Genomic DNA, 26,180 nt, shown 5'->3' with positions numbered 1-26,180 from the left:
TTTCCTTTCTTATTCCTATTGTACTCTATTTATTCTCCCTTTGTACCTATTGTTTTTGTTCATAAGAAAAATAATAAAAACTAAAGTATCGTGGTTTTTCTCTCGGTTCTCGGGTTTTCACGTAAATCTCGGGTTGTTGTTAATTGCTTTCAATAGTATTATTATTAGAAAATAATAAAAAGAAAAATATCGTGGTTTTTCTCCCGGTACTCGGGTTTCCACGTAAATTTGTGTGTTCTTTGTCTTTACTTTCAGTATGGTATCAGAGAGGGACATTGAACAAACCCTAAGCAACACAACTAGTGATGGAAATCAAACAAAGAGGACAGCCACTAGTTTTAGCACTATCGTTGCTGCCGCCGTTGATGCTCGGTTCAACGTTGCGATGGAAGAATGGCTCCTCCACATTGACAAAACGTTGGGAATCATAATTCTGCACAATTTCTTGTCGTCCGTGCTGCTAGAAACCAGCCATGGGCCGCCGCACGGAGCTACACGTGCTGGCCTATCCTGTTCAGACGCCATCGGCAGACCTAATTGTGCCACCCTCGTCTTCATCCGTGGCCTTTAGTGTCCCCCACATGCCGATAGTTTGGGGACCATCCAAGGTCACTACCTCCTTCAGGAAACGATGGTTTGTGACCTTTATTGATGACCATACTCATCTTACTTGGGTTTTCCTGATCTCCGACAAATCCGAAGTTACCTCGAAATTTCGGGACTTCTATCACACCATAGAAACGCAATTCAATACAAAGATTGCAATCCTGCGGAGTGATAATGGTCGTGAGTTTCAAAACCACTCTCTTAACGAGTTCTTATACTTTAAAGGAATTGTTCACTAAAGTTCCTGTGCTTACACCCCTCAACAAAATGGGGTTGTCGAACAAAAAATTGTCACCTTTTGGAAGTTGCCCGTTCCCTTATGTTGTCAACTTCTCTCCATTCCTATCTCTGGGGTGATGTCATTCTCACTGTCGCTCATCTCATCAACCACATGCCTTTCTGTGTCCTTCACTTCCAGACATCGTTAGATTGCCTCAAAGAATCTTATCCCTCCACGCGTCTCATCCCTGATGTTCCCCTTCGGGTGTTTGGATGCACTGCCTATGTTTATAGCCATAATCCTAACCAAACTAAATTCACTCCTAGGGCTTAGGCTTGCATGTTTGTTAGGTATCCTGTACACCAACAAGGCTATAAATGCTTCCACCCATCTTCATGTAAGTACTTAGTTACCATGGATGTCACCTTTATTGAAGATCGTCCTTTTTTTTCCGTTAGCCTACTTCGGGGGGAGAGTGTGAGTGAAGAGTAACTATATGCTTCCCCTAGAGTTTACTTGTCCTACTGTGGTTACCTTACTTGACCTTAGCCCTCATAGTACAGTCCTACCCACAAATCAAGTTCCTTGGAAAACCTACTATAGAGGAATCTCAGAAAGGGAGTTGAGTCTTCTGTTGTTAAGACGGCTCCAGTCCAGGATTCTGAACCAATAATAGATCAATGTATGACTGATTCCATTAACTCATATAGTAATAATAGAATGAGTGAGAATGATAGGTCTGAGACGAATTCAACTGACTCACATACCAACAGTAAGGTAGGTGAGAATGACAGGTCCGAGACAACTGTTTTGGAAGATATGGGTGAGCAGGGTAGTATTGATGGGGTCTATGAGAAAGGATAGGATTGATGAGAACGAGGTTGTTGCTAAGCATACTGAAAATGAAACTAAGTCTAACCATTTTGGAAATACTAGCAAGTATGATCCTTCTCTTGATCTTCCTTGCACTGGGAAAAGGTACTAGGTCCTTTACAAAACACTTCATATCTAATTATGTGTCATACGAGAATCTCTCATCATAGTTCAGAGTTTTTACTGCCAGCCCTACCACAATATTGGAAAGTATTCACATTGCTTTAGAGTGTTTTGAATGGAAGAATGCTATCATGGAAGAGATGAAAGCAATTGAAAAGAATAACACTTGGGAGATTTGTGTTCTACCCAAGGGATACAAGCTTGTGGGATGCAAATAGGTGTTCACTCTCAAATACAAAGCAGATGAAACACTTAATAGACACAAGACAAGGTTAGTTGCAAAAGGGTTTACTTAGACCTATGGTGTTGATTATTCATAAATTTTTTCTTCCGTTGCTAAGTTGAATACTGTCAGAGTCCTTTCTGTTGCTGTAAACAAAGATTGGCCTCTATATGAACTGGATGTTAAGAATGCTTTTCTGAATGGAGATCTAGTAGAGGAGGTTTACATGAGCCCCTGCCAGGCTGTGAAGTCCAGTTTGGTTAGCAGGTTTGTAAACTCTAGAAATCTTTAAATGGTCTGAAACAGTCACCTAGAGCATGGTTTGATAGATTCACTACCTTTGTCAAGTCCCAAGAGTACAGTCAGAGACACTCTGATCATACTTTATTTACAAAAGTTTCCAAGACAGGAAAGATTGCAGTTTTGATAGTTTATGTGGATGACATCGTTTTGTCTGAAGATGATCAGGCAGAAGTTAGTCAACTTAAGCAGAGAATGGGTAATTACTTTGAAATCAAATGGGTAATGACTTTGAAATCAAGGTTTCGAAAATCTGTAATATTTCCTTGGAATGGAGGTGACCAGATCTAAAGAAGGCATCTCCGTGTCTCAAAGAAAATACACTCTTGATTTGCTGACCGAGGCAGGTATATTGGGATGTCGTTTTGCTGACACTCCTATTGAATTCGACTGTAGACTAGGAAAATCAGATGATCAAGTTCCAGTTGATAAAGAACAATATCAGCGTCTTGTGGGTAAATTGATTTACTTATCCCATAGTTGTCCTGATATTTCCTTTGCTGTGAGTGTTATTAGCCAGTTTATGCAGGCTCCCTACGAGGAACACATGGAAGCTATCAAAAGAATTTTAAGATACTTAAAAACGATACCTGGTAAAGGGTTATTTTTAGAAAGACAGATAGAAAGACCATTGAGGCATATACTGACTCAGACTGGGCAGGATTTGTTGTTGATAGAAAGTCTACCTCCAGTTATTGTACCTTTGTTTAGGGTAATCTTGTAACTTGGAGGAGTAAGAAGCAAAGTGTTGTGGCCAGGAGTAGTGCTGAGGCCGAATATAGAGCTATGAGTTTGGGAATATGTGAGGAAATTTGGTTCCAGAAAGTCCTGTCTGATCTTCATTAGGAATGTGAGACTCCATTGAAGCTCTTTTGTGATAATAAAGCTGCTATTAGTATTGCTAACAACCCAGTTCAGCATGATAGAACTAAACAAGTTGAGATTGATCGGCATTTCATCAAAGAAAGACTTGACAGTGGGAGCATATGCATTTCGTACATTCCTTCAAGTCGATAGGTTGTTGATGTCCTCACCAAGGGACTTCTCAGACCAAACTTCGTCTTTTAACCCTAAACCCTAAACCCTAAACCCTAAACCCTAAACGCAAGTTGGGCTTCATTGATATTTACGTCTTAACTTGAGGGGGAGTGTTAGAATTAGTGGGCTTAGTCCATTGAGAGTTTTTCCCTAAATATTCTTTCCTTTTTTTTTATCTCTTTGTACTTTTCTATTTATTCCCTTGTATCTATTGTATTATTATCAGAAAATAATAAAAAGAAAAATATCGTAGTTTTTCTCTTGGTACTCGGGTTTCCACGTAAATTTGTGTGTTCTTAGTCTCTACTTTCAATAGAGGTTACATTAACTTTTTGCTGTATCTATCTATCTATAGATATATATTTGGCAAGAGTAGTTCGTGTGGCATATTGAAAGTTCATTATTAATTTGAAGAATAGTAACTTCTCCCTTGGATTATTTGTAGGTGTATACTTGATGGTGAAATGTTGGTGTGGGATAAATCTTTAAATCGTTTTGCAGAGTTTGGCTCAAACCAGGAAATAGGTTGTTTAGCTTATATATTTTAGCTTCTATTTTGTGACAAGTTGACGATCACACAATCCAAATTTTAAATTAAGCATCTAAATCTGCATCAATAAAACTGGAAATTGACCATATATATTTTTGCTTATATACACGCCCTCCTTTTTGGACTCATTTGCAGCAAGGGCAGCGAAGGATGGATTTGACAGCAATCGGCAGGTCTTCCTTGCTCCTATATGATTATACTCTTTCTTGTGAACTATAACTGCTAGACAGTAGTTTGACTTGTGATATTTGTTGTCTTTTCTCTCCCATTGTGCAGTTATGCTGTATCCTTTTATTTTCTTTTAGACTGTACCTGAAAGTTCTGTTCAATGTTTTGGTTCACATATGACAAAATGCGTTTATGAATTTACATCATGAGAACTGAAGTTACGGTTATTATATCTTTAACAAGAGGATAGATGTTGCGTTTGATGTTCTTTATGTTGGAGATACAAGTGTTATTCACAGGAGTTTGAAAGAAAGACATGAGCTTCTCAGGAATGTTGTCAAGCCTGTGAAGGGTCAATTGGAAGTCTTAGTACCTAATGATGGGCTTAATAGCGACTGTGCTGGTAAAAAACTCATCAATTGATACTTAAAAAAAAAAAGATTATTATCACTACTATTATATTTATTAAATATGTTGAAAGGATGTATGCCTAATAAACAAAAAGAAAAAAAAAAAGATTTTTGTGGGGCTTGGATTCTTTTATCCTACTATTGTATTTTTCTCTTCTAATCATCTTACAACAGACTTAGACTTGACTGAGCAGTGTTTGTATCTTGTCTTATACGTCTATTCTATCCATGTGTATTAGGTTATTAATCTGGTCAGCTTAGGGCTTGAGTTCTTTTATTTATTTATTATTTTTTCTACTATTTAGACTGTTCATTGTACAACTGGTGGCTGTTCGTGGATTTATAGGCACTCTGATATTATTTATCTTAAAGAATGGAAATTTATGTTAAATATACATCGAGTATTATGAGTCTCTAAGAGATGGTCAAGTGTCAGTCACGTGGTTGCGATATTTTGTATAAGTAAATGGAAATGCTTCCATTATTATTTTGTTTCTAAACCATCTCCTCCAGCGTAAAGTAGGTGAAGATAGGCTTATGTACAGACTAGAGTGCAAGGAAAAACCAAATAAGCGGCTGAAATTGACAGGAACTGTTGTCAGTTTTAGTTGGAACCTTTTTGATTTGGCGGTATTGGTTTGTGTAAAATGAAAACTGATATTCAGTAAGTTCTGGGATTTGCATGAACTAGGCCACCAAAACTGATGCCAGTTTAGGTCGGAACCAATTTGGGTTGGCAGTTCCGTAAAAAAAAAACCGATCATATTTGGATGATTTCAAGTTTTGCATGGAACATACCAATAAACTTGAGTCGAACGATGATTTATACATTTATGAATCTTTTGTGCGGTTAAGTAAGTTGGCTTTGAAATCCTACTGTTATCATCGAGTGTGTGAGTTTGAGCTTGTCTGTCACCATTTCTTTTTGTTGAATTATAATTTACCACAATCGACCCACTGCACCTAGCACAACCCAATACCACCAAGTTACGGCTCATCAGCACAAGCCGTATCAAACAAACTTGTGGTTGAGGTAACATTGTACTGTCAAATTGAACAGACTGAACTGTTGGTTAATTGGTTCAGGGCTATTCGGTGAGCTATGGTGTCAGTTTTCCTTTGACATTCTTGGTAGTTTCTTTTAGTTCAACACTGAAAAATAAGCTGAACCCAACTAATTACACCCCTAGTAGTCTCGCAATGCTTACACTAAATAAGTTATGTATGGTCATGTAATGGCCACTAATATTCAAGTTTCCAATGAACATTTCTACTAGATGATATAATATTAAATTTACCTTCATCGATTAGCTTAAGCTTTTGGGTCAATTAGTGATTGAATGTGGTATCACATCTTTTTTGTTAGATGGTTCAAGAGATCCCATGTTTCAACTCCCTAAAATTATTTTGAAAGGAGGCATCATTGGTAGTCCTAGTGGTAAATAGATGACATGACCTTGATAAAGGGCTAAAAGATCATGAGTTCAATTCATGGTGGCCACCTGCGTAGGATGTAGTATTTTACGTGTTTTTTTGATACCCAAATGTTGTAGAGTCAGACGAGTTATCCTGTGAGATTAGTTGACATGCACGTAAACTGGTTTAGACACCGATGGATAAAAAAATTATTCTTGAAGGTTACATTCTTAGTATTGAGCTGATCGACAAGGCAATTTAGCAACAATAGAAAATCTATCAGCATAATAGATTCCATATGTCTGAGCAAGGGCTTTACGAACAATTGTGCTCTCAATGGAAGGTCAAAACCTCCATCTTCATCCAGCAGTCATCTTTTGTTTGTGAAATGATATAAAGTCCCTAGCATCGTCATTATTTAAGCCATTCACCTTATCATTGCATTATGCCATGCCAATGTAATGCCTCCCATATTACATACATATAAGAGGAGGGATAGAATGGTAAATCAGCAGGACAACAATGATGAGGGAGGAAAAAGGACATGATCGTGCGTGTGGGCCCAGGTTGAGAGAATGTGGGAAAAAGCCTATATATAGCACCTTTTGGGGATTGGGTAGGTATGTTTTATTTGGATAAAGTAATACTGGAGAGGGCGGCTGCTGTGGCCGAGGGTTACCTTAGAGTAGGCTACAAGTTGGTATGTTCTGTTGTTATTTCCTTGCTTGTGAATGTTCTTTCTTGTTGTTAAATCTTATGACTGTATTTTGGCAATATAAATAAATAAGAACATAGACTTTCTCTGTTTTCTTGCCTTAAAGTTGGGATAATTTAGTGTTATTTGTGGGTAACCTAACAAATTGGTATCAGAGCCACTAGAAATTGGGGGTGTTCACTAGACAAATGGCTCAGCGACAGATGGAGGAAAGGGTCGAGGGAACCGAAAAGGAGATCTTGAGTCTGAAGGAGATGCTGCTCGAAATGAAGAAGGCTGTTGAATGACTGGCGGATGAGATGAAGGAAAGTCATAGTTACAAAAAGAAAGAAGAATCGGGTACAACCTCCGACGGCTCGGTGATGAAACTAAAAGGGAAGATGGATGAGACTGAGCTGATAACTGAGACCAATGGAACAGTGACAGACAGAAGCAAATACAAGAAGCTAGAGATGCCGATGTTCCTAGGAGAAAACCCTGAGTCATGGGTGTACAGGGCGGAGCATTTTTTTGAAATAAATAATCTACCTGAAAGTGAGAAGGTCAAGGTGGCCGTGGTCAGTTTTGGCCAAGACGAAGTGGATTGGTACCGCTGGAGTCACAACAGAAAGAAGGTGGAGTCCTGGGAAGATCTGAAGAGTAGGATGTTTAAGTTTTTTTAGAGATTTGGGACAAAAGAGCTTAGGGGCAAGATTGATTAGAATCCAACAAGATGGTTCCTATAATGATTATGTAAAAAAATTTGTAACCTACTCAGCCCCATTACCATACATGGCAGAAAGTGTATTGGTAGACGCGTTTGTGACAGGGTTGGAGCCTTCCTTACAAGCGGAGGTCATCAGCAGGCATCCCCAAACCTTGGAAGAATGTATGAGAGAAGCACAGCTGGTGAATGACAGAAACTTAGCTCTAAAATTGACAAAAATGGAATTGGGAATGACATAGTGGGATGAAGGGGGGTCATCTAAAGGCAAGAAGATAGGAGATGCTGAAAAGCCACTACCACGTAAAACTGATTTTCAAATGAAGTAGATTACCATACCTATTAAGGGCAATTTCAAGAAGGGGGAACCACCTGTGAAGAGGTTGTCTGACGCAGAGTTTAGAGCAAGGCTAGACTGAGGTCTATGCTTCCGATGCAATGACAAGTACTCTCCAGGCCACCGTTGCAAAACCAAGGAAAAAAGAGAACTAATGTTCTTCATAATGAATGAAGAAGAGGAAATTGAGGAAGTAAACAGTCAGGAGGAAGTGACAGAGAGAACCGTAGAGCTAAAGAATTTGGAACTCACCGAAGATATCGAAATTGAACTCAAGGCTATGACTCGTTTGTCCTCGAAAGGAACTATGAAGCTCAAGGGATGGATAAGGCAGAAGGAGATCGTGGTGTTGATTGATAGCGGGGCGACCCATAATTTTATCCACCAGGCCTTAGCAGTAGACTTACAACTGGGGCTGGAACAACATACCCAATTTGAATACACTATTGGGAATGGAGCTCGCTGTAAAGGAAAAGGGATATGCCGAAGAGTGGAACTGAAACTCGAAGAGATCACCATCATAGCAGATTTCCTTGCCGTAGAGCTGGGAACAGTCGATGCCGTATTAGGAATGCAGTGGCTAGACACCACAGGCACCATGAGGATCCATTGGCCTTCTTTGACGATGAGTTTCTGGAATGAAGGTAGACAAATTGTCCTGAAGGGAGACCCTTCCCTCATCAAAGCATAGTGTTCGTTAAAAACATTAGAAAAGACGTGGCAAGAGGATGACCAAGGATTTCTATTGGAATGGTCGAACATGGAGATATCAACCGAGGAAGTTGACAAGACCGATAAGGAAAGGAAAGGAGACGAAGCCGACATCCCTATGATACGATTTTTATTACACCAGTACGCGGATATCTTCACAACTCCCAAAGGCCTCCCTCCAAAAAGAGATATCGATCACCGTATCTTGACAATGCCCAACCAAAGACCGATCAATGTAAGACCATACAAATATGGACATGTCCAAAAAGAAGAAATAGAGAACTTAGTAACTGAAATGCTACAAGATGGAATCATTCGGCCGAGCCATAGCCTCTATTCGAGCCCTGTCCTATTGGTTAAAAAGAAAGATGGAGGTTGGCGATTTTGTGTGGACTACCGGAAATTAAATCAAGCCACAGTCTCCGACAAGTTTCCCATTCCAGTAATCGAAGAATTATTAGATGAACTATATGGAGCAGCTGTCTTCTCAAAGTTGGATCTCAAATCGAGATACCACCAAATTAGAATGAAGGAGGAAGATATAGAAAAAACAGCTTTTCGCACACATGAAGGCCACTATGAATTTCTGGTGATGCCGTTTGGTCTGACGAATGCTCCAGCAACCTTCCAATCATTGATGAACCAGGTTTTTAAACCATTTCTTAGACGTTGTGTTTTGGTATTCTTTGATGATATCTTAGTGTACAACAGTGACATAAGTGAGCATGAGAAACACCTAGGAATGGTTTTCGCTGTGCTAAGGGATAATCAGCTCTACGCAAATCAGAAGAAATGTGTCTTTGCTCACTCTAAAATCCAATATTTGGGACACCAAATATCCAAGACAGGGGTGGAAGCAGATGGAGATAAGATTAGAAGCATGGTCAATTGGCCAAGACCTTCAGATGTTTCAGAATTAAGAGGGTTCTTGGGGTTGACAGGGTATTACCGACGATTTGTTAAAGGGTACAGTAACATTGCAACGCCCCTCACTAAGCTTCTACAAAAAAATGCCTTTAAATGGGATGAAGAAGCCGAAACTGCTTTCGTGAAGCTGAAGGTGGCCATGACAACTATACCAGTCTTAGCACTACCAGACTGGAATCTGCCCTTCACCATAGAAACAGACGCATCAGGCAGCGGGTTGGGAGCAGTTTTATCTCAAAGAGGACATCCCATAGCTTTTTTCAGTTAGAAGCTGTCGCAGAGAGCTCAGGCAAAGTCCATTTATGAAAGAGAATTGATGGTTGTGGTGTTATCTGTACAAAGGTGGCGACATTGCCTGTTGAGAAGGAAATTCTCTATCATATCTGACCAGAAAGCTTTGAAATTTTTGTTAGAACAAAGAGAAGTACAGCCACAATTCCAGAAATGCCTGACCAAACTCTTCGGGTATGACTTCGAAATACTTTATCAACCGGGGCTGTTAAACAAAGCAGCAGATGCTCTCTCAAGAGTTAAACCGAGGGTAGAGCTCCATGAAATGACAACCTCTGGAATTGTAGACATGAATACTGTGGGTGAAGAAGTAGTCAAGGATGAGGAACTCCAGCAAATTGTCGAAAAGTTGAAGGAACAGGAAGTTGGAGGAAAATTCGAATGGAAGAATGGTAGATTACTATACAAAGGAAGACTGGTATTGTCACAAACTTCTTCCCTCATTCCTAGATTGCTACACACTTTCCATGATTCGGTGTTAGGAGGCCATTCCGGATTCTTACGAACGTATAAGAGAATGAGTGGAGAACTTTATTGGCAAGGAATGAAAAATGACATAAAAAAATACGTTGATCAATGTGAGGTTTGTCAGCGAAATAAGTATGAAGCGACTAAACCAGCTGGTGTTCTCCAACCTCTACCAATTCCAGACAAAATTTTGGAAGATTGGACGATGGATTTTATAGAAGGACTACCTAAGGCAGGGGGTGTTAATGTAATCATGGTGGTGGTGGATCGCCTAACTAAATATGCCTACTTCATCACTCTTAAACATCCCTTCTCGACGAAACAAGTGGCCATAACCTTCATTGACAAGTTGGTAAGACGGCATGGTATCCCAAATTCCATCATCTCGGATAGAGATAAGATCTTCCTCAGTAATTTTTGGAAGGAGCTGTTTGCAACTATGGGAACCCTACCGAAAAGAAGCACTGCTTTTCACCCACAGACAGATGGGCAAACTGAAAGAGTGAATCAATGCCTAGAAACATACTTAAGATGCTTTTGTAACGAGCAACCGCATAAGTGGGATCAGTTCATACTGTGGGTTGAATTATGGTACAATACTACTTTCCATGCCTCCACAAAGACTATTCCATTTGAGGCTGTCTACGGTCGTACTCCTCCTCCCCTGCTATCCTATGGAGATAGAAAAACCCTTAACAACGAGGTTGAATCGATGTTGAAGGAACGTGACTTAGCTATTAATGCCTTAAAGGAGAACTTATGCTTGGCTCAAAATCGTATGAAGAAATTTGCCGATCTCAAAAGAAGAGAACTCAAGCTGAAGGTGGGAGAGGAGGTATATCTTAAACTGAGACCATATCGGCAGCGTTCCTTGGCTAGAAAAAAATAAGAAAAACTGGCTCCAAGGTTTTATGGACCTTACAAAATCATTGAAGAAATTGGGGCAGTGGCTTATCGGCTGGACCTTCCCCCTGAAGCAGCAATCCACGATGTCTTTCACATATCACAGCTAAAACCAAAATTAGGGGCACAGCAGGTAGTCCAGCACCAGCACCTCATGTTGACAGAAAATTTTGAACTACAACTATGGCCGGAAAATGTCCTAGGCATCCGTTGGAACAAAGATTTGGGCGCGAATGAATGGCTAATCAAATGGCAAGGCTTACCAGAAAGTGAAGCTGTCGGTTTATCAAATGAACCAGCAATTTCCTTCTTTCCACCTTGAGGACAAGGTGAATGTGGAACCGAGGGGTATTGTAAGGCCTCCGATATTACATACATATAAGAGGAGGGATAGAATGGTAAATCAGCAGGACGACAATGATGAGGGAGGAAAAAGGACATGATCGTGCGTGTGGGCCCAGGGTGAGAGAATGTGGGAAAAAGCCTATATATAGCACCTTTTGGGGATTGGGTAGGTAGGTTTTATTTGGATAAAGTAATACAGGAGAGGGCGGCTGCTGTGGCCGAGGGTTACCCTAGAGTAGGCTACAAGTTGGTATGTTCTGTTGTTATTTCCTTGCTTGTGAATGTTCTTTCTTGTTGTTAAATCTTATGACTGTATTTTGGCAATATAAATAAATAAGAACAGAGACTTTCTCTGTTTTCTTGCCTTAAAGTTGGGATAATTTAGTGTTATTTGTGGGTAACCTAACAGCCAACTAGAACGGGGCAAGGCTTCATTAATAATCTTAAGAATAGAGATAGAACAAGAGTCGAGAGATGTACCAAAAGAGCATGTAGAAGATGATGGTTATGAGACACAAAAGAGGAAACAACATAACAGGATAAGTGCACGTGCTTTTCTTTGTGAAGAGCAATACGAAACTCTTTACTTGTTTGAAATTTGATGTAGAAGAATCTTTTGGTATTGGAAATGTGCTTTGAGCCATTGCTAGATAAAGCAGAGATTAGAAATATTATAAAATAATTTATTATAGCTGTGATACCATCAAAAAGTGTTTAACTTAAAGCAATCCCAAAATAAATCCAAAGAGGAAGATGTCTTTTAATAATCTGGATTCAGTTAATTGCGAACTTGTTTTTTCCATGTGGGCTCCTAATTCTGTCATATAAATGGTTGAGAACTTAGGTTTCAACGGTTTAGGTCTGTCCTATGCTGTCATGCAGGCTGTCCTTGGTCAATTAGAGCTTATAATGTTGATGACGTGGAAAGATTCTTTAAGAGTACAATTGAAAATAGGTATCTCTTCTGCCGCTACTCAAGTGATATATTAAATAATGCTTGATATTATTAAGTCTACCGTCTTCCAAGTTCTTATATATGTTTTTACCTCTAAAAACAAAAAATTATTATTGGAAAATTTTCTTCAGAGATGAAGGTATTGTTATTAAGGACTTGGGTTCTAAATGGGAACCCGGTGACCGTAGTGGGAAGTGGTTAAAATTAAAGCCCGACTATGTTCGTGCTGGATCTGATTTGGATGCCCTCATCATAGGTCTGCAGTTTTCTTGTTTTGCAGTTTGTTTGGATAAGCATATTTCTTACTTGTGTATCTGAATATTTGTTCATTGATAATAGGAGGTTACTACGGCTCTGGACGGCGGGGTGGGGAGGTTAGCTTTTCTAGAGAATAAATGTGATGCATTTTCTTGGAAGATCAAGTTTAACGTCTATATTTTTTAAGGTTGCTCAATTTTTAATGGGTCTTGCTGAGCGTCCACCCTCAAATGCATATCCCAGACGGTAAGACTCTTATGTCATTAGCTTGTAGCTACGATAGTGTTTTGTGTATTTTATTTTATTGAAATCCATAAACAACTGACAGAGAATGTAATTGGATAAATGTCTCTGACCTTAAAAATTTTACTCTTCTTTTGTTCATTATCTCTGCAAGGGAATTAAAAAATTTCTGTAGCAAGATGTATGATATTCACTTGTTTGTCATTATAAAAAAAGATACATGTGTTTTTAGCAACCATCTAGAAGATCAGGTCAACTTTACTCATTGGCAGACTGATGGAAAGAAGGTAACCGTAACTCTGGATATGGAAATATAGTTGCAAAAATCAGATGAATGATAGAATCGGAGAAATTTTCAAAAGATAGGTCATTGAAGCATCTACTGGCACTTTGAGGAATTATGGAGAACCAAGGAAGAACCCAGAATTTGGAAATATATGGTAGATACAAAGGCAACAATGTGAAACATAAAGTGGAGGGTGAATCTATATTAAACATTAAGCATAATGCAAGGGCCAAAATGTAAGTGTTCTTGATGTAGGCAAACCTATAGATGGGTATCAATAATGATGAAAGGTAGCATTTCCTTTGGATGTTCTGGATGATACCGAATAAAGGGAAATAGAATGAAAAGGGTGAATCAAACTAGAATAGGATCAAGCCAAGGGTGTCAGACTGAGTCTAGAAGGAGTCCTTTTCAGAAACATGCAAAATCTTGAAGGAAACTGAGTGGTAGGTGGTGTAAACTTAATTTTCTTGCCAGCATGTAAGCAAATCCCTTCATGTTTTTAACAACTTAAATTTAGAACATTGTTGAACTTCAGTTGGGGATAAAAAATGTAATTCTTGTTTGAAAGGAGGATCAAAAGAGGAAGAAAAAGGAAAGGAAAAGAAGAGAGAAGACACTTTGAGAGATTTGCTTAGCAAATGAGCAAATTAATCTGCAGAATGTGATTAAATTGTGAATCTGGGAGTTAGCATCCATTTAGGATTATAAAAGGAGAATTTAATTAGTGGTTAATCTCTTACTGAAATAAAGTTGGTTAATCTCTTACTGAAATAAAGTTCACAGTTGAAAGTCCAGTTTAGTGACTCTTTCAACCAACTAAACGAGGGTCTGTTGTCAACTTGTCATAAATAAACTTCCAAATGACTTTTGGATACCGAAACTAGAGCAACTGGATTCTATTGAAATGCCACCAAAATTAATTGAATATCTTGATATTTTTTTTGATATCCGTGAGTGTCCAGGCCAGCTTCTGCGCACCTCAGCTAATCTCACAGGATAATCGGCCTGACCCTATAACATTTGAGCATTAAGAAAACTCGTAGGAAATTAATTCCTAGGTAGGTGGCTACTATGAATTAAACCCATGGTCTTATTTATTGAGACTATGTCTCCCTTTCACCACTAGGCCAACCCATGATGGTTAATTAAATATCTTGATATAAGTTACAACTATACAAATAATTGATGTGTTTATTTAGTTGAACTTCCGCACACCTTTCTTTTTAGAATTTGCTTTTTTAATTAGTTTTCATATAATATTTTGTTATACTTATGATTATGGAAAAGGATGAAAAGGGATGATTTCCGTTAGAGTTGACCATTCACTATACGTTTCAAAATTATTACCTTTAAAAAATAAGTCCATTAGAATGTGGTGCTCAATTACGGGTTCTTTAATTGCAGGTTTGTTTCCTTCTGCAGAGTAGGAACTGGGCTTACTGATGAGGAGTTAGATGCTGTTGTAAATAAACTGAAGCCTTATTTTAGGTATGAATTAGGAAATGTTCTGATCATCCAAGTATGCTGCCTGAATTGATATGTCCCAATCACCCAAATTTTGTAGGGTTTTGTGATTCTTCTCCAGTGGGAAACCATACATTTCTTTCATTTTAACCTCTTCTATTTATTTCTGTTTCCAATTTTCCAAAAGAAACCCTTTTATGTATTTCTCATTAAATTGACATTTCATAATAATTCTTACACATTTTGCGAATGGATATGATTGTTAAGAAATTGTTGTTTTAATTTAAGTCATCTTACTGAAATATAGTGCATCCAAAAATAAATTTGGTGGTTCTTCTGGAGTTCTGCCGTAACTTTGTGATAATTGGAGCACATGCGGAAACAATCCTAGCTAATGAAATAAAGAGAGGCCATTGGGTTGAGGGATTGTATGCTAGGCCTCCGGTAACACAAGTTTATCATAGAAAGAGAAAGAAGGGCAGGAAGGACATTTCAGAGTAGACAAAAGGGTAGTTGAATTGGTCAGTGGTCCCCGGGGGGCACGTGGCAGTAGGGGAGGATGGATATATGATGAAACAGTAGCTAGGCTTGGCTGAACTTTATTTTGTGAAGTATCTATTTTGTATTGAATGCTCTCCATTATATATATATAAACGCCATTGACCTGAGTATATCTCTTCTTGTTGCTATTATTATTGTCGTGTGTGTGTGTTGTTGGAGTGTATCTGTGTGTATTGGAGTGTGTTGTGCACTATATACGTTGACAGGAAGAAGGAAACCTAACATTGGTATCAGAGCGAGTCGACAACCTGGGGAGGTGGAAGAAGATGACGCAAAAGATGATAGAGGATCGCCTAACTGCTTCAGAGACCGAGATTGAGGCGATTAAGCAAGAAGTCCAGAGGTTACCACTACTAGAGAAAAACTTGGAAAAGATGCACGCTATGCTCTCTGCGATTTACGAAGATCGCCAGAGGTTTACGGGAGGGTCAGAACTAACAGGGATAAACACTAGAAAAAGAAAGGAAAGGAACGAAGCAGGAGTGCTAGAAGAAGGGGAAGAAGGTGAAACCTCTCTAAGTGGCGAAGCAGGGGGAGGACAGGAGAGGATCAAGTTTAAGAAACTGGAGATGCCGGTGTTCAATGGTGAAGATCCTGAAGGGTGGTTCTACAGGGCGGAACATTACTTTCAGATGCATCTTCTGAGCGAACGTGAGAAATTGAAGATTGCGGTTGTTAGCCTAGAAGGAAGAGGCTTAAGTTGGTTTAGATGGGCGGAGAACAGAAAACGGTTTCGGTCATGGAGGGAACTAAAAGAAAGAATGTATAATAGATTCCGGTGTAGGGACTTCGGAACGGCGTGTGCGAGATTTTTGGCGATCAAACAGGAGGGCACCGTGGGCGAGTACCTGCAAAAATTTGAGGAACTGTCGGCATTGTTGCCGGAGATGGCGGAAGAAGTTTTGGAGGGAACTTTTACAAATGGATTGGACCCCAGAATTCGAAAGGAGGTTTTCTCTATGCGGGTCGTGGGCTTGGAGGACCTGATGGAGGCGGCCCAATTGGCGGAGGAGAAGGCCGAGTGGTCGAAGGGAGGCCCATACCCGAGCCCATTATCAAAAGAGATGATGAAGACCAACTTAGGGCCCAGCCCGAAGACGAATGGAAGCCCAACGACGAAAGTAGTGACACTGGCGGAGAAGGTGGTCAATCAAACGTCAAATTTGAATACGAGTCAATTTAACCCTGTTGGCGCGGGAGGCAGACTAGAACCGTCATTTCGACGGTGGACAGACTCTGAACTGCAGGAGCGAAAAGAGAAAGGCCTGTGCTACCGCTGCGACGAGCCGTTCAGCAGAGGACACCGCTGCAAGAATAGAGAGTTAAGACTCTGTGTGGTGGCCGACGACTTGGGAGACACAGAAATGAGCGAAGAGGAAATCGGGGAAGGCATGGTTGAGATCGGTCCGGTCGTTGAGTTGTCCTTGAACTCGGTGGTTGGATTGACCGTGCCGGGGACATTCAAGCTCAGAGGGAAGTTAGAAGATCCCGAAGTGGTAATCATGATAGACTGTGGGGCTACCCACAACTTTATTTCCTCGAGGCTGGTGGAGGAAATGCAAATAACCACTACGGAAACGACACAATATGGAGTAATCATGGGCTCCGGTAAAGCTGTTCAAGGCAAGGGGTTGTGCACGGGAGTCGTCGTTGGACTACCCGGACTCACCGTAGTGGAAGACTTTCTACCGTTGGAACTCGGAAACTTGGACATGGTCTTAGGAATGCAATGGCTTCAAAAACAGGGGTCGATGACGGTTGACTGGAGGAACTTGGCAATGACATTCGCAGTTGGGGATGCTAAAGTGGTGTTAAAAGGGGACTCGTCTCTGACCCGGATGGAAATCTCCCTCAAGATGCTAATAAAGCAATGGCAACCGGATGACAGGGGATATCTGGTGGACTTCCGGGCCATGGGGGTGACAAAAGCCGACAGGCAGCTGACCGTGGGGGAAACGGTCGAGGAACTCCAACCGGAGTTTGAATTACTTGAACTAGAATTTGCTGATATTTTCGAACTCCCGGCCGGGTTACCCCACCGAGGCAGATTGATCATCGGATTCAACTCAAAGAGGGCACCGACCCGTCAATGTCCGCCCCTACAGATACCTGCACGTTCAAAAGAATGAGATTGAGAAGCTGGTCAATGAAATGCTGGCTACCGGAATCATACGCCCAAGCATTAGCCCTTTTTCCAGCCCAGTGATATTAGTCAAGAAGAAGGACGGGGGTTGGAGGTTCTGCGTGGACTACAGGGCGTTAAACCGAGCGACAGTGCCGGACAAATTTCCCATCCCCATGATAGATGAGCTGCTTGATGAACTACATGGGGCCAGCATCTTCTCCAAGATTGATTTAAAATCGGGCACGTGGCAGTAGGGGAGGATGGATATTTGATGAAACAGTAGCTAGGGTTGGGATTATGAAAAAGAAGAATGTTTTGAGTGGACTTCCTTGTTCATGGGAAGGGAGAGAACATTTTGTGAAGGATCTATTTTGTATTGACTGCTCTCCATTATATATATATAAACGCTATTGACCTGAGTATATCTCTTCTTGTTGCTATTATTATTGTCGTGTGTGTGTGTATTGGAGTGTGTTGTGCACTATATACGTTGACAGGAAGAAGGAAACCTAACATTGTACCTATAAGCATGCTAATATTAATGATATGTACGAGAAATTGGTGAGAAGGAAGGGCTGGTGAACAATGTGGACTTGGTAAAGTTTCCAAATTGAATCTGAAGATTCTGAACTACTACGAATGGTCATTGCTCAGTATGTCAGTCGAACATGGATTATCTGCAAAATATTGATCGAAAATAGTGCTATCAGATCAGTTTAGATAAGACCAAAATATCTGATTTATAATTCTTATGAAATGACGAGCATGCCTTGTCACTGTAACAGGCTAAAATGGTTTGAGCTTCAATTTGGAGTTAAGAGGCTCATAGTCAAAACTAGATTGAGATTTGCAATTGCAATCATAGATTTAGCTGTTGTTTTTACTTGTTGCTGGCACATATTGATAGATAAGATCGATCTGTTATTTTTAAGCTTCAATATTCTGATATTTCTTTGAAGTACTTGCTGTCTCTTGTTAGGAAAAGTGAATATCCAAGGAAGACTGCACCCAGCTTTTACCAAGTTACAAATAATTCAAAAGAAAGACCAGACGTTTGGATTGAAAGCCCAGAGAAGTTAACATTCTTTTAATTCTTCTGCTACACTCGTAAAGCTTTTGATGGTAGCAGAATGTAATCGTTTTTACCTCATTAATTTTCTTGGATTTCACAGATCAATCATTCTTTCCATTACCAGTGATATTCGAACTATAAAATCTGAGGTGTGTTTTTCAATGAAAATTTCTTAATTTCTGCTTATCTCTGGCTGTTATTATTCTGTAGGAATCCATGGGTTGGTTTAGTACCATATGAGTCTGTTGCTTTTGATATCTACTTTATGACCTGGGTTTATTGATTTATGTTGTTCTAGGTATTTGCAGCACCATATAGTCTCAGATTTCCACGCATAGACCGCGTTCGATATGACAAACCTTGGCATGAATGTCTTGATGTTCAATGTGAGAGAAACATTTTTGTTTATCTTCTCTCTGATAAATTTAATTTGCCTGATGAATAATGAACCTATGGTTAAAACTGTATTACTAGTACCATCCTCAGTTGTTTTCGTTTATCTATCTCATCATTATATTATCAAGGTGTCTTTTGTAGGGAAATTACATTTCAGCTGTTGTTTCTTTTAGGAAACAACAATGTGACAGTATAAGAGGAATAAATGGCTAAAAGAAAAGGGGACAATTGATCCGCTGACAGAAATGAGACAAAAAAAAGTTTCTAAGAAAGATCCATTTAGTAGTGAAGTCAAAGTAAATTTGAAATCTAATACTATTTAATTCTGAACAATGACATGGCTTGGGTTGACATCTCCATGGACTTTGTGGTGAGCCTCTTCAACTTGGAGGGCAATCATACCTCATTTGTTGTGGTGGACCATTTTATCTAAAATGCTCACTTCTTGATCTTAAATCATCCTTTAGCCGATCCTTAATAAATGATTTTTCCTCCAAAGAGAACATCCATTTGTATGAGTCTCGCAGTCTATCTATTCTTTCATGAATGAACCTTACTACCTCAGTATTTTTAGTAAATCATTCTCGAGTGACGCTTTGCCAACTCACCATCCTTAAAGTCTGAAGAAAGCAAGAAAAGACCTAGAAATGATCAGAAAGAAAAATGAAGAAAGAGTGTGAGGTTGAGATATGTTGAGAGCAAGAGAGATATAACTGCAAAATTATGAAGCTTTCCTCTTGCCAACTTTAAATAGCTAATTGAACCAAAACTCTAAAATGATGTACTTGGATTCCGTCACTCATGCTTCTCTTGTAATATTATAGTTTATAATGTTAGTTTCAAATGTTTATGAACAGTTCTAGTTTTTTGAACTACCGTTCAATTTATGTTCCTTACTGCAGCTTTTGTGGAGCTGGTTCATTCAACTAACGGTACCACACAAAGGGGCACAAATAATAGTGGTCGGCAAGATAGTAAAGGGAAGTACATTAAGTCCATTGGAAAGGGAAGGAAAAAGAGCGTTTCTGTTGTTCCTTCTCATTTGCTTCAGACTGATATTACAGGCATTACAGAGGACTCCTTGATTTTCTCAAATATGTTATTTTGTATCCTAAATTTTAATGAGTTTTGAATTCATCTCGCTTATTTAAACTGTAGCAGTAGTCATTAATCTTTTAAACATCAATTTTTAGTGCCTGTACAATTAGTTATAGAGCAGCATGATGTGAATGTTGACAGTTTTTGTTTTAGCTACGCTGAAAAAGAAATGAGCAAACTGCTTGAGACCATAGTGATCTGTAGATGATATTTAATGGCAGGCAAGTGAGGTAATGAAACATGGTAATGAGCTTTTATGATGTTGAAGATGCTTGCTTGTTACATTCCTTTGACGCTTCTAAAAATATGTTGAAGTGAACCTTGACATATGCAGACATTGTTAATGTGCCTCCAACCCATTCTCTTGATTCCTTGCACAAATTGATAGTGGAGAATGGGGGTACATTCTCTATGAATTTGAATAATTCTGTTACACATTCGGTAGCTGCCGATAGCAAAGGTCTCTCTCTGATTTCAAGCTTATGACACATCCTCCCCTACATAATTGTGCACTTACATTTTCACATGTATGTGTCTTTGCAACTAGTTAACTAGTGAAGAAATTTAGCAGGCATCAAATACGAAGCTGCCAAGCGTCATGGAGATGTTATTCATTATTCTTGGGTTTTGGAATGTTGTTCCCAAAAGAAGCTGCTACCTCTAAAGCCCAAGTAATGCCATGTTATTCATCAGTTGTTTTGAAAAATCCTCCATTCGTTAAGTATATATTACAATATTCATACTTTATGCTTTTTCCAGGCATTTTCTCTTTCTCTCTGATAACTCAAAGAAAAAATTGGAGGAGGAAATTGATGAATTTGCTGACTCGTATTTCTGGGATCTTGAACTTTCAGAACTGAAACAGGTACACACACCTACCAAAGATCATGTCTAGTCCTTTTTCTATTTCCATATGCAGGATAACCTTGGGGTTGCAGGATTCTTTCTTAGGATCTCTTTCTTTCTTTCACAATGGGCATCTATCTTCTTTCCTGTCAGCTATTAAGCAACGTTAGCATATCAGAAGATGTGAAAGCCATTGACTACTATAGGGGAAAATATTGTCCAAAACACGATTGGTGTATGTTTGTTGGGTGCCAAATCTACTTTCTTCCATTAAGATTATCTTTGTAAGTTCTTGATATCCAGTCTGCCTAAAATTAATTGATTTAGCTGTGAGTTACGACATTATATTAATAACAGCATTGGTTTTCCATGTTAACGTTCTCTTAGAAAATCTGATTGGGGCATTTTGTTGGAGCTTTCAATAAGGAGGTTGAAGGTTGAAGTTTCCTTTAGAGGTGGAAAAGTCAGTGATGACCCTGTTTCTGCTACCCACATTGTAGTCTTCGAAATACCTGGAGCGCCTGTAAGATATGAAACAGTGTTGAAAAGGTAATGGTTATGTTGAATGTTCTCTTGTGTCCTGATTGAGAATGTTATTAGATGCTATTACATGATGCAGTTGCGGCTGGCCAATTATTAGATGCTATAATATTTTACTCTTGATGTTAGTTTTTTCTGATGTTGTGCTATAATGAAAAATTACTTTGAAACTCATGGGTTTGCTTGTAGCATTTCAACATAATTGGTTGTAGGATAGCTATGACGAGTTTGAGCAAAGTCTCATGAAAATATATTTCCTTTATAGTGTTTTTGTAATTAAAGTGGTTTCGTTTTAGAGAGAGGGAGGACGGCAAATCAAGTCAGGAAATCTTTTAAAGTTTCAACCTTTTGGGGCTTTTATTACTTTGAACTAGACTTCAGAGGACTTGCGTGCGTGGAGTCACAACCTTTTGGAGGATTCTTGTGTAAATCTTTTTTTAGACCATCATCCCTGGTTTATTTTATTTTATTTATATAAAAAATATATTATTATTATTTTAGAAATTATAAATCTTTGGTGGATTTTTGATTTCGAGGAAAGTGGTGTTCTTTACCCGGCAAGTTTTATGTGATGGAGCTAACAGTGTGGATTGACTTGCTAGGAAGATGCCTTTTGTTAGTTGGCTTGTTTTGTTGTATTGTTGGATAGCGAACAAAGACTTGGATCACATTCTTTTGGAAATCTGAGTTTGCGACATATGTTGACAGAAGTTTGGTTTCTTGCTAGCTTGCTCAATCAAAGATGTTAATGATATGTTTGGTTTCTCCTCTATCTGCTTCTTGTTTAAATTTGAGTTTGCGATATATGTTCGGAATTCTTTCTATCAGATGTTTGGTTGCTTGCTAGCTTGGGCAAAGATGTTAATGATATGTTTGGTTTCTCCTCTATCTGCTTCTTCTTGTGGGCTAGGCTGTGCAGTATTTTGTGGGATCTTTAAGGTGAGCATAACAACAAAGTGTTTAGAAGATTGGAGATGGATCCTAGTGATTTTTGGGACCCCCATTAAAATTCATATTTCTCCTTGGGCTTTAATCTTGAAGACCTTTTGTAGTTATTTCATAGGACTATTTTGTATAGTTGGAACCCCTTCCTCTCGTTGGGTGCACTACTTTTGTTTGCTTAGCTAAGATACAATGCTTTTCTCCCTTGATCTTACAACAATCTTAAGAGGTTCCTGAGCCTAGTTCACAGCTTTCAGTTTTAAGACACTAATATCTTCAAAAGGTGATGGCTTTGTTTCTTGCTTGAACTCATAATTGGTTCTTTACCCATCACTTTTCAGTTGGAATGAAGCAGAAAAACATGCCATGTTGAAAGATAGGATTCATATTGTTGCACATCAGTGGTTGGAAGACTGTTTGGAGAGGGCCCAAAGGTTGCAAGAAGATTCATATAACTTGAATCCCAATGGGAAAAAGTCCATTGAAAATATGTAAGTTCAAATAGAAGAACTTGAGATTACTTTTTGAGCATTTCAAGTACAGAAATCTAAAAAATTATGACTATACACAGGTTTAATGAGAAAAGAAGGTAGCCCTTTTTTTTTCTTGCCCCAAGAAAATAAATCATCTAGTTGCACCATAATGTGTTTGTTTGACTGACCGATGTTTCCATTGATCTAAAGTAGATGAGTATTTTATTGGAGTATAATGGCTAACTATTCCCCATGGAATAGGATATAGCCTTCCACTCTGTTTATTTAGGCTCCATTTGATAACATTTTCGTTTTTCCTTTTTGAAAATTAAGCCACCGTGATTTGCATCTTTTTGAAATAAAAGAGTTCTTAGCCAAATGCCAAATTTTAGAGAAACAATTGTAATTTATTTTTTTTAGTTTTCAAAAATTGACTTGGTTTTTTAATACTTGATTAGTAAAAAGTACGTAACAAAGAAAAAAAAAATAGAGGTGAAAAGAGTGTTCGTAGGTTTAATTCTCAAAAACTAAAAGTAAAAAGCCAAATGATTATGGAATGAGACCTTATTTTTTGTAAATAATATTTTCCAAAATGCCAAACCTCAGTCATACTTTCAGTTTCAAAGTTTACTTGAAATCTAAATCTTTTAAAATGTTTATCTTCAGATTTTCTAAAATAGGATCTATTCATACATGCTTCATTTGGTTCTGATTTAGTATCTTGACTATTGCTTTTTGTTCTCTGCTTCCGCAGAAATTCTGGCATGGATTCTGAGACACCATTGGTCTCGGAAGATAAAGACAATCCGCAAATTCCCTGCCCTTCCATGGAGTACAAAGATCGAGGAAGAAATGAAGCTGCTTCAGGACAACAGATGCTCTCCCATTCAATTGAGAGATCTGGTGGAAAGAAAAGAGGTAAGCCTGCTACAAGGAGCATGCAGAAAGCGAAATCAGGTGTCGAACAGGTTCGAAGAGCTCAAACCCGAAAGGCCAAGGGGCCAGCAAAAATAAGTGAAGTTGAGTCTGACAGCAGTGACAATACCGATGAAAAAACAAAAGCTGAAACTGGAAATATTGGAACATTATGCACTGAAAACTCAGAAAAGCACGTGTTTAAAACATTAGAAAACGAGATATCTAACTCAAAGAAACGAGGAAGACCTACTGCAGGGAATGCGCAGAGAGAGAAAGCAGAGGCCGAAAAAATTCGAAGAACTCGGGCACGTATTGCCAAGAGGTCTGCAAAAATAGGTGGTAGTGAGTCAGGCAACAATGACTCTGCTGATGAAGAAACAAACGAAGAAGAATCTAAAAGGGAGAAAGAGGAAAACGAGAAAACGAATGAATTTAAAATGCTAGAAGACTATGATTCAAAACAAAAAGGCAAAGCCATTGAAGAAGTTCGTGCAGACTTCAAATTTGTGGAAAAACCTGAGAAGCTTGAAGTGATGAAGGATCCACTTGAAGCAATGTTGTTAGATATGGTTCCAAGTCTTGGAATGAGTGGAACTAAAAGTAGTAGTAGTAGTATTACTACTGTTGTTGAGGAGAAGAAACCATTTGTAGAAAACAAAGGTGAGGCAGTTAAGAAGAAAGTGAGCTACAAGGATGTTGCCAGTGAACTGCTTAAGGATTGGTAAAATGTGAGTTAGAGTTGGGTTTTACTTCATTTGTATATATGTTTCTAATGTTATTAGATGAAATTTGTATCATGCTGTAATCCAATCCCTTTTGCCGTTCTAAACAATCATTTTCAATACAAGCTAATTTGTGGGTGAGTTATGTATATCCGTTCCGAATGTGACCAAAGTTTCTTATTGGTTAAATAATTAAAAGATTATTGATACATAACCAAGGATAATCTCTACTAATATGAGACCTTTGGGGAGATCAAAACTCAAGTCATGATTTTTTTCATACAATGAAAGTTAATCTAACAAAAGAAAGAAGAGAACAAATGCCATGATAATTTATGTTTAAAATAGCCAATACCATATTTTCTTCTTTGTCCAAGGTCATGGATAGTTGGATTAAGTTATGGAACTCTTCTGCCTCAATGAATTTGAATTTTTTTGTGGCATAGGCTTTTCTTCAAGCAAGTTTAGAAAGAAATCAGAAAGAAATCTATTCCATGATCAGATTGGATTGATGATTTGTGGAAAAGAATTGCTTTTCAAGAATCAAAGTTATAGTATTCTAGCAAGGATGGTGGCCAAGGACATGCCACCACTTCCTCAAGAGATTGAATCCCACGACCCTTTGCCTCCCCCCTCCCACAAGAGTCATCAAGGAGAGAGAATGGCATTTAATGCCTACTCCATGGTCCCCCATTGATCAGTCATCCATCGGATCCTTTGTTCAATTTGTGATCGGCTTTCATGGTTCAAAAATCAGAATGTAAGAGTTTATAGACAGGGGATGTGGAAGGAATTCTCTTTTTAGCTTATAGAAGATTGAATCAGTACTTTTAAGGTTAGAGGGTTGAATTAGTACTGGAATTCCCAAGAGAAATGAGTAAATCGGTAGGAGTCCTCTGTCGGTATCTTATCTTGAATTCTATGTAAAATCAGACTTGGGTAGGTTGGGTAGGGAAAATATGTTCTCTTTCCAAGGCGAGAGAATTTGATTGGTGGGATCAAATCCCAGGATTGCTTGTGAAAAACCGTCCATAGTCCTAGTCTTTTAGTGGAATGAATGAGTCCTTTGGACCCATCCGCTGGACAATATTAGGAATTCACAAGTTCGGATGACCAGTATATGTCCTTGTTCTTGGTCTCCAAGCTGATTCAGCTTTTTTTTTTTATCTTGTGAGCAAGGCCACTTTTGACAGTCTTATCTGACCCTTCGGTCTCTTATCTGTGAGGAGAGTGGTCGATCGAATGAAACTCTTCCCCTCTCTAATAGCTAGGTATCTACCTTGGGTGACCTTCATCCCACTAGAATTGGGTTTGGAGTGAACCCCAATGGACATCCCAACTAACCATGGTACGCTCGACTAATAGCAAAGGACGACCTCAAGTTTCCGTGCCAATTAGAGCATCTTCTTAGCTTTTGTCAGCGCGTTCTCTACCTTTGAATTGATGATAACCTTTATCTCATGGGCAAGAGTGTGAGCAAGGTGCTTTTTGGCCTAAGTTTACTCGGTTTGCCTTCGAAGGAATGAATCTACTCCACTGTTTGGAGATATTTGAACAATTGTCTAAGACGTATTATATATAATTCGAAAATTTTGTAAAAAATATTTAGCTTTATGGTTAGATAACATTTTATAAATTCAGGAATAGTCCTTTAATATGGACAAACACTAGTAGAAAAAGGGCCTACAATGACAGTTAAATGCTGTCATTAAAGGTTTTCGTGACAGTTTTTTGCAGTCATTGATGCGGCAGTCATGGAAAGTATTTTATGACAGTTGTATAAACTGTCACGAAATGTGGTTTCAATGACATATAATACCTGTCACGAAAGAACTTTTTTATGACTGATTATAACTGTCATTATTTAATTACGATGACAGTTAATAACTATCACAGTTTACATTTTATGACAGAGTATAACTGTCATTATTTATTTTCGATGACAGTTAAT

The 26,180-nt window shown here is 38.7% G+C and overlaps 1 protein-coding gene across 4 annotated transcripts; it reads left to right on the top strand.

The window, feature by feature from the left end:
* The first annotated feature begins 4,304 nt into the window (after positions 1-4,304).
* Positions 4,305-24,378, top strand: LOC103492544 (DNA ligase 4). 4 transcript variants are annotated; one of them, XM_017046314.2, is made up of 17 exons: positions 4,305-4,504; positions 12,210-12,282; positions 12,414-12,538; positions 12,622-12,656; positions 12,728-12,786; positions 14,495-14,560; positions 18,202-18,297; positions 18,395-18,443; positions 18,593-18,680; positions 19,593-19,796; positions 20,123-20,248; positions 20,357-20,459; positions 20,548-20,653; positions 20,788-20,918; positions 21,022-21,183; positions 22,458-22,607; positions 23,344-24,378. In XM_017046314.2, exons 5-17 carry the CDS (start codon positions 12,743-12,745, stop codon positions 24,230-24,232), a joined length of 2,214 nt encoding a protein of 737 aa, XP_016901803.2. In that variant the 5' UTR covers positions 4,305-4,504; positions 12,210-12,282; positions 12,414-12,538; positions 12,622-12,656; positions 12,728-12,742; the 3' UTR covers positions 24,233-24,378. The 4 variants fall into 4 exon arrangements, with proteins under 4 accessions (XP_016901803.2, XP_008451172.2, XP_008451173.2 ...); XM_008452950.3 differs by having other exon boundaries at positions 4,306-4,504; positions 14,477-14,560; positions 20,360-20,459; XM_008452951.3 differs by having other exon boundaries at positions 4,306-4,504; positions 14,477-14,560.
* Positions 24,379-26,180: the final 1,802 nt, after the last annotated feature.

Source organism: Cucumis melo, chromosome 5 (assembly GCF_025177605.1).
Source record: "Cucumis melo cultivar AY chromosome 5, USDA_Cmelo_AY_1.0, whole genome shotgun sequence".
Classification (NCBI taxonomy): Eukaryota; Viridiplantae; Streptophyta; class Magnoliopsida; order Cucurbitales; family Cucurbitaceae; genus Cucumis; species Cucumis melo.
Note: the sequence above shows the minus strand (reverse complement) of the source record. Positions and strands in the feature narration are given on the sequence as shown.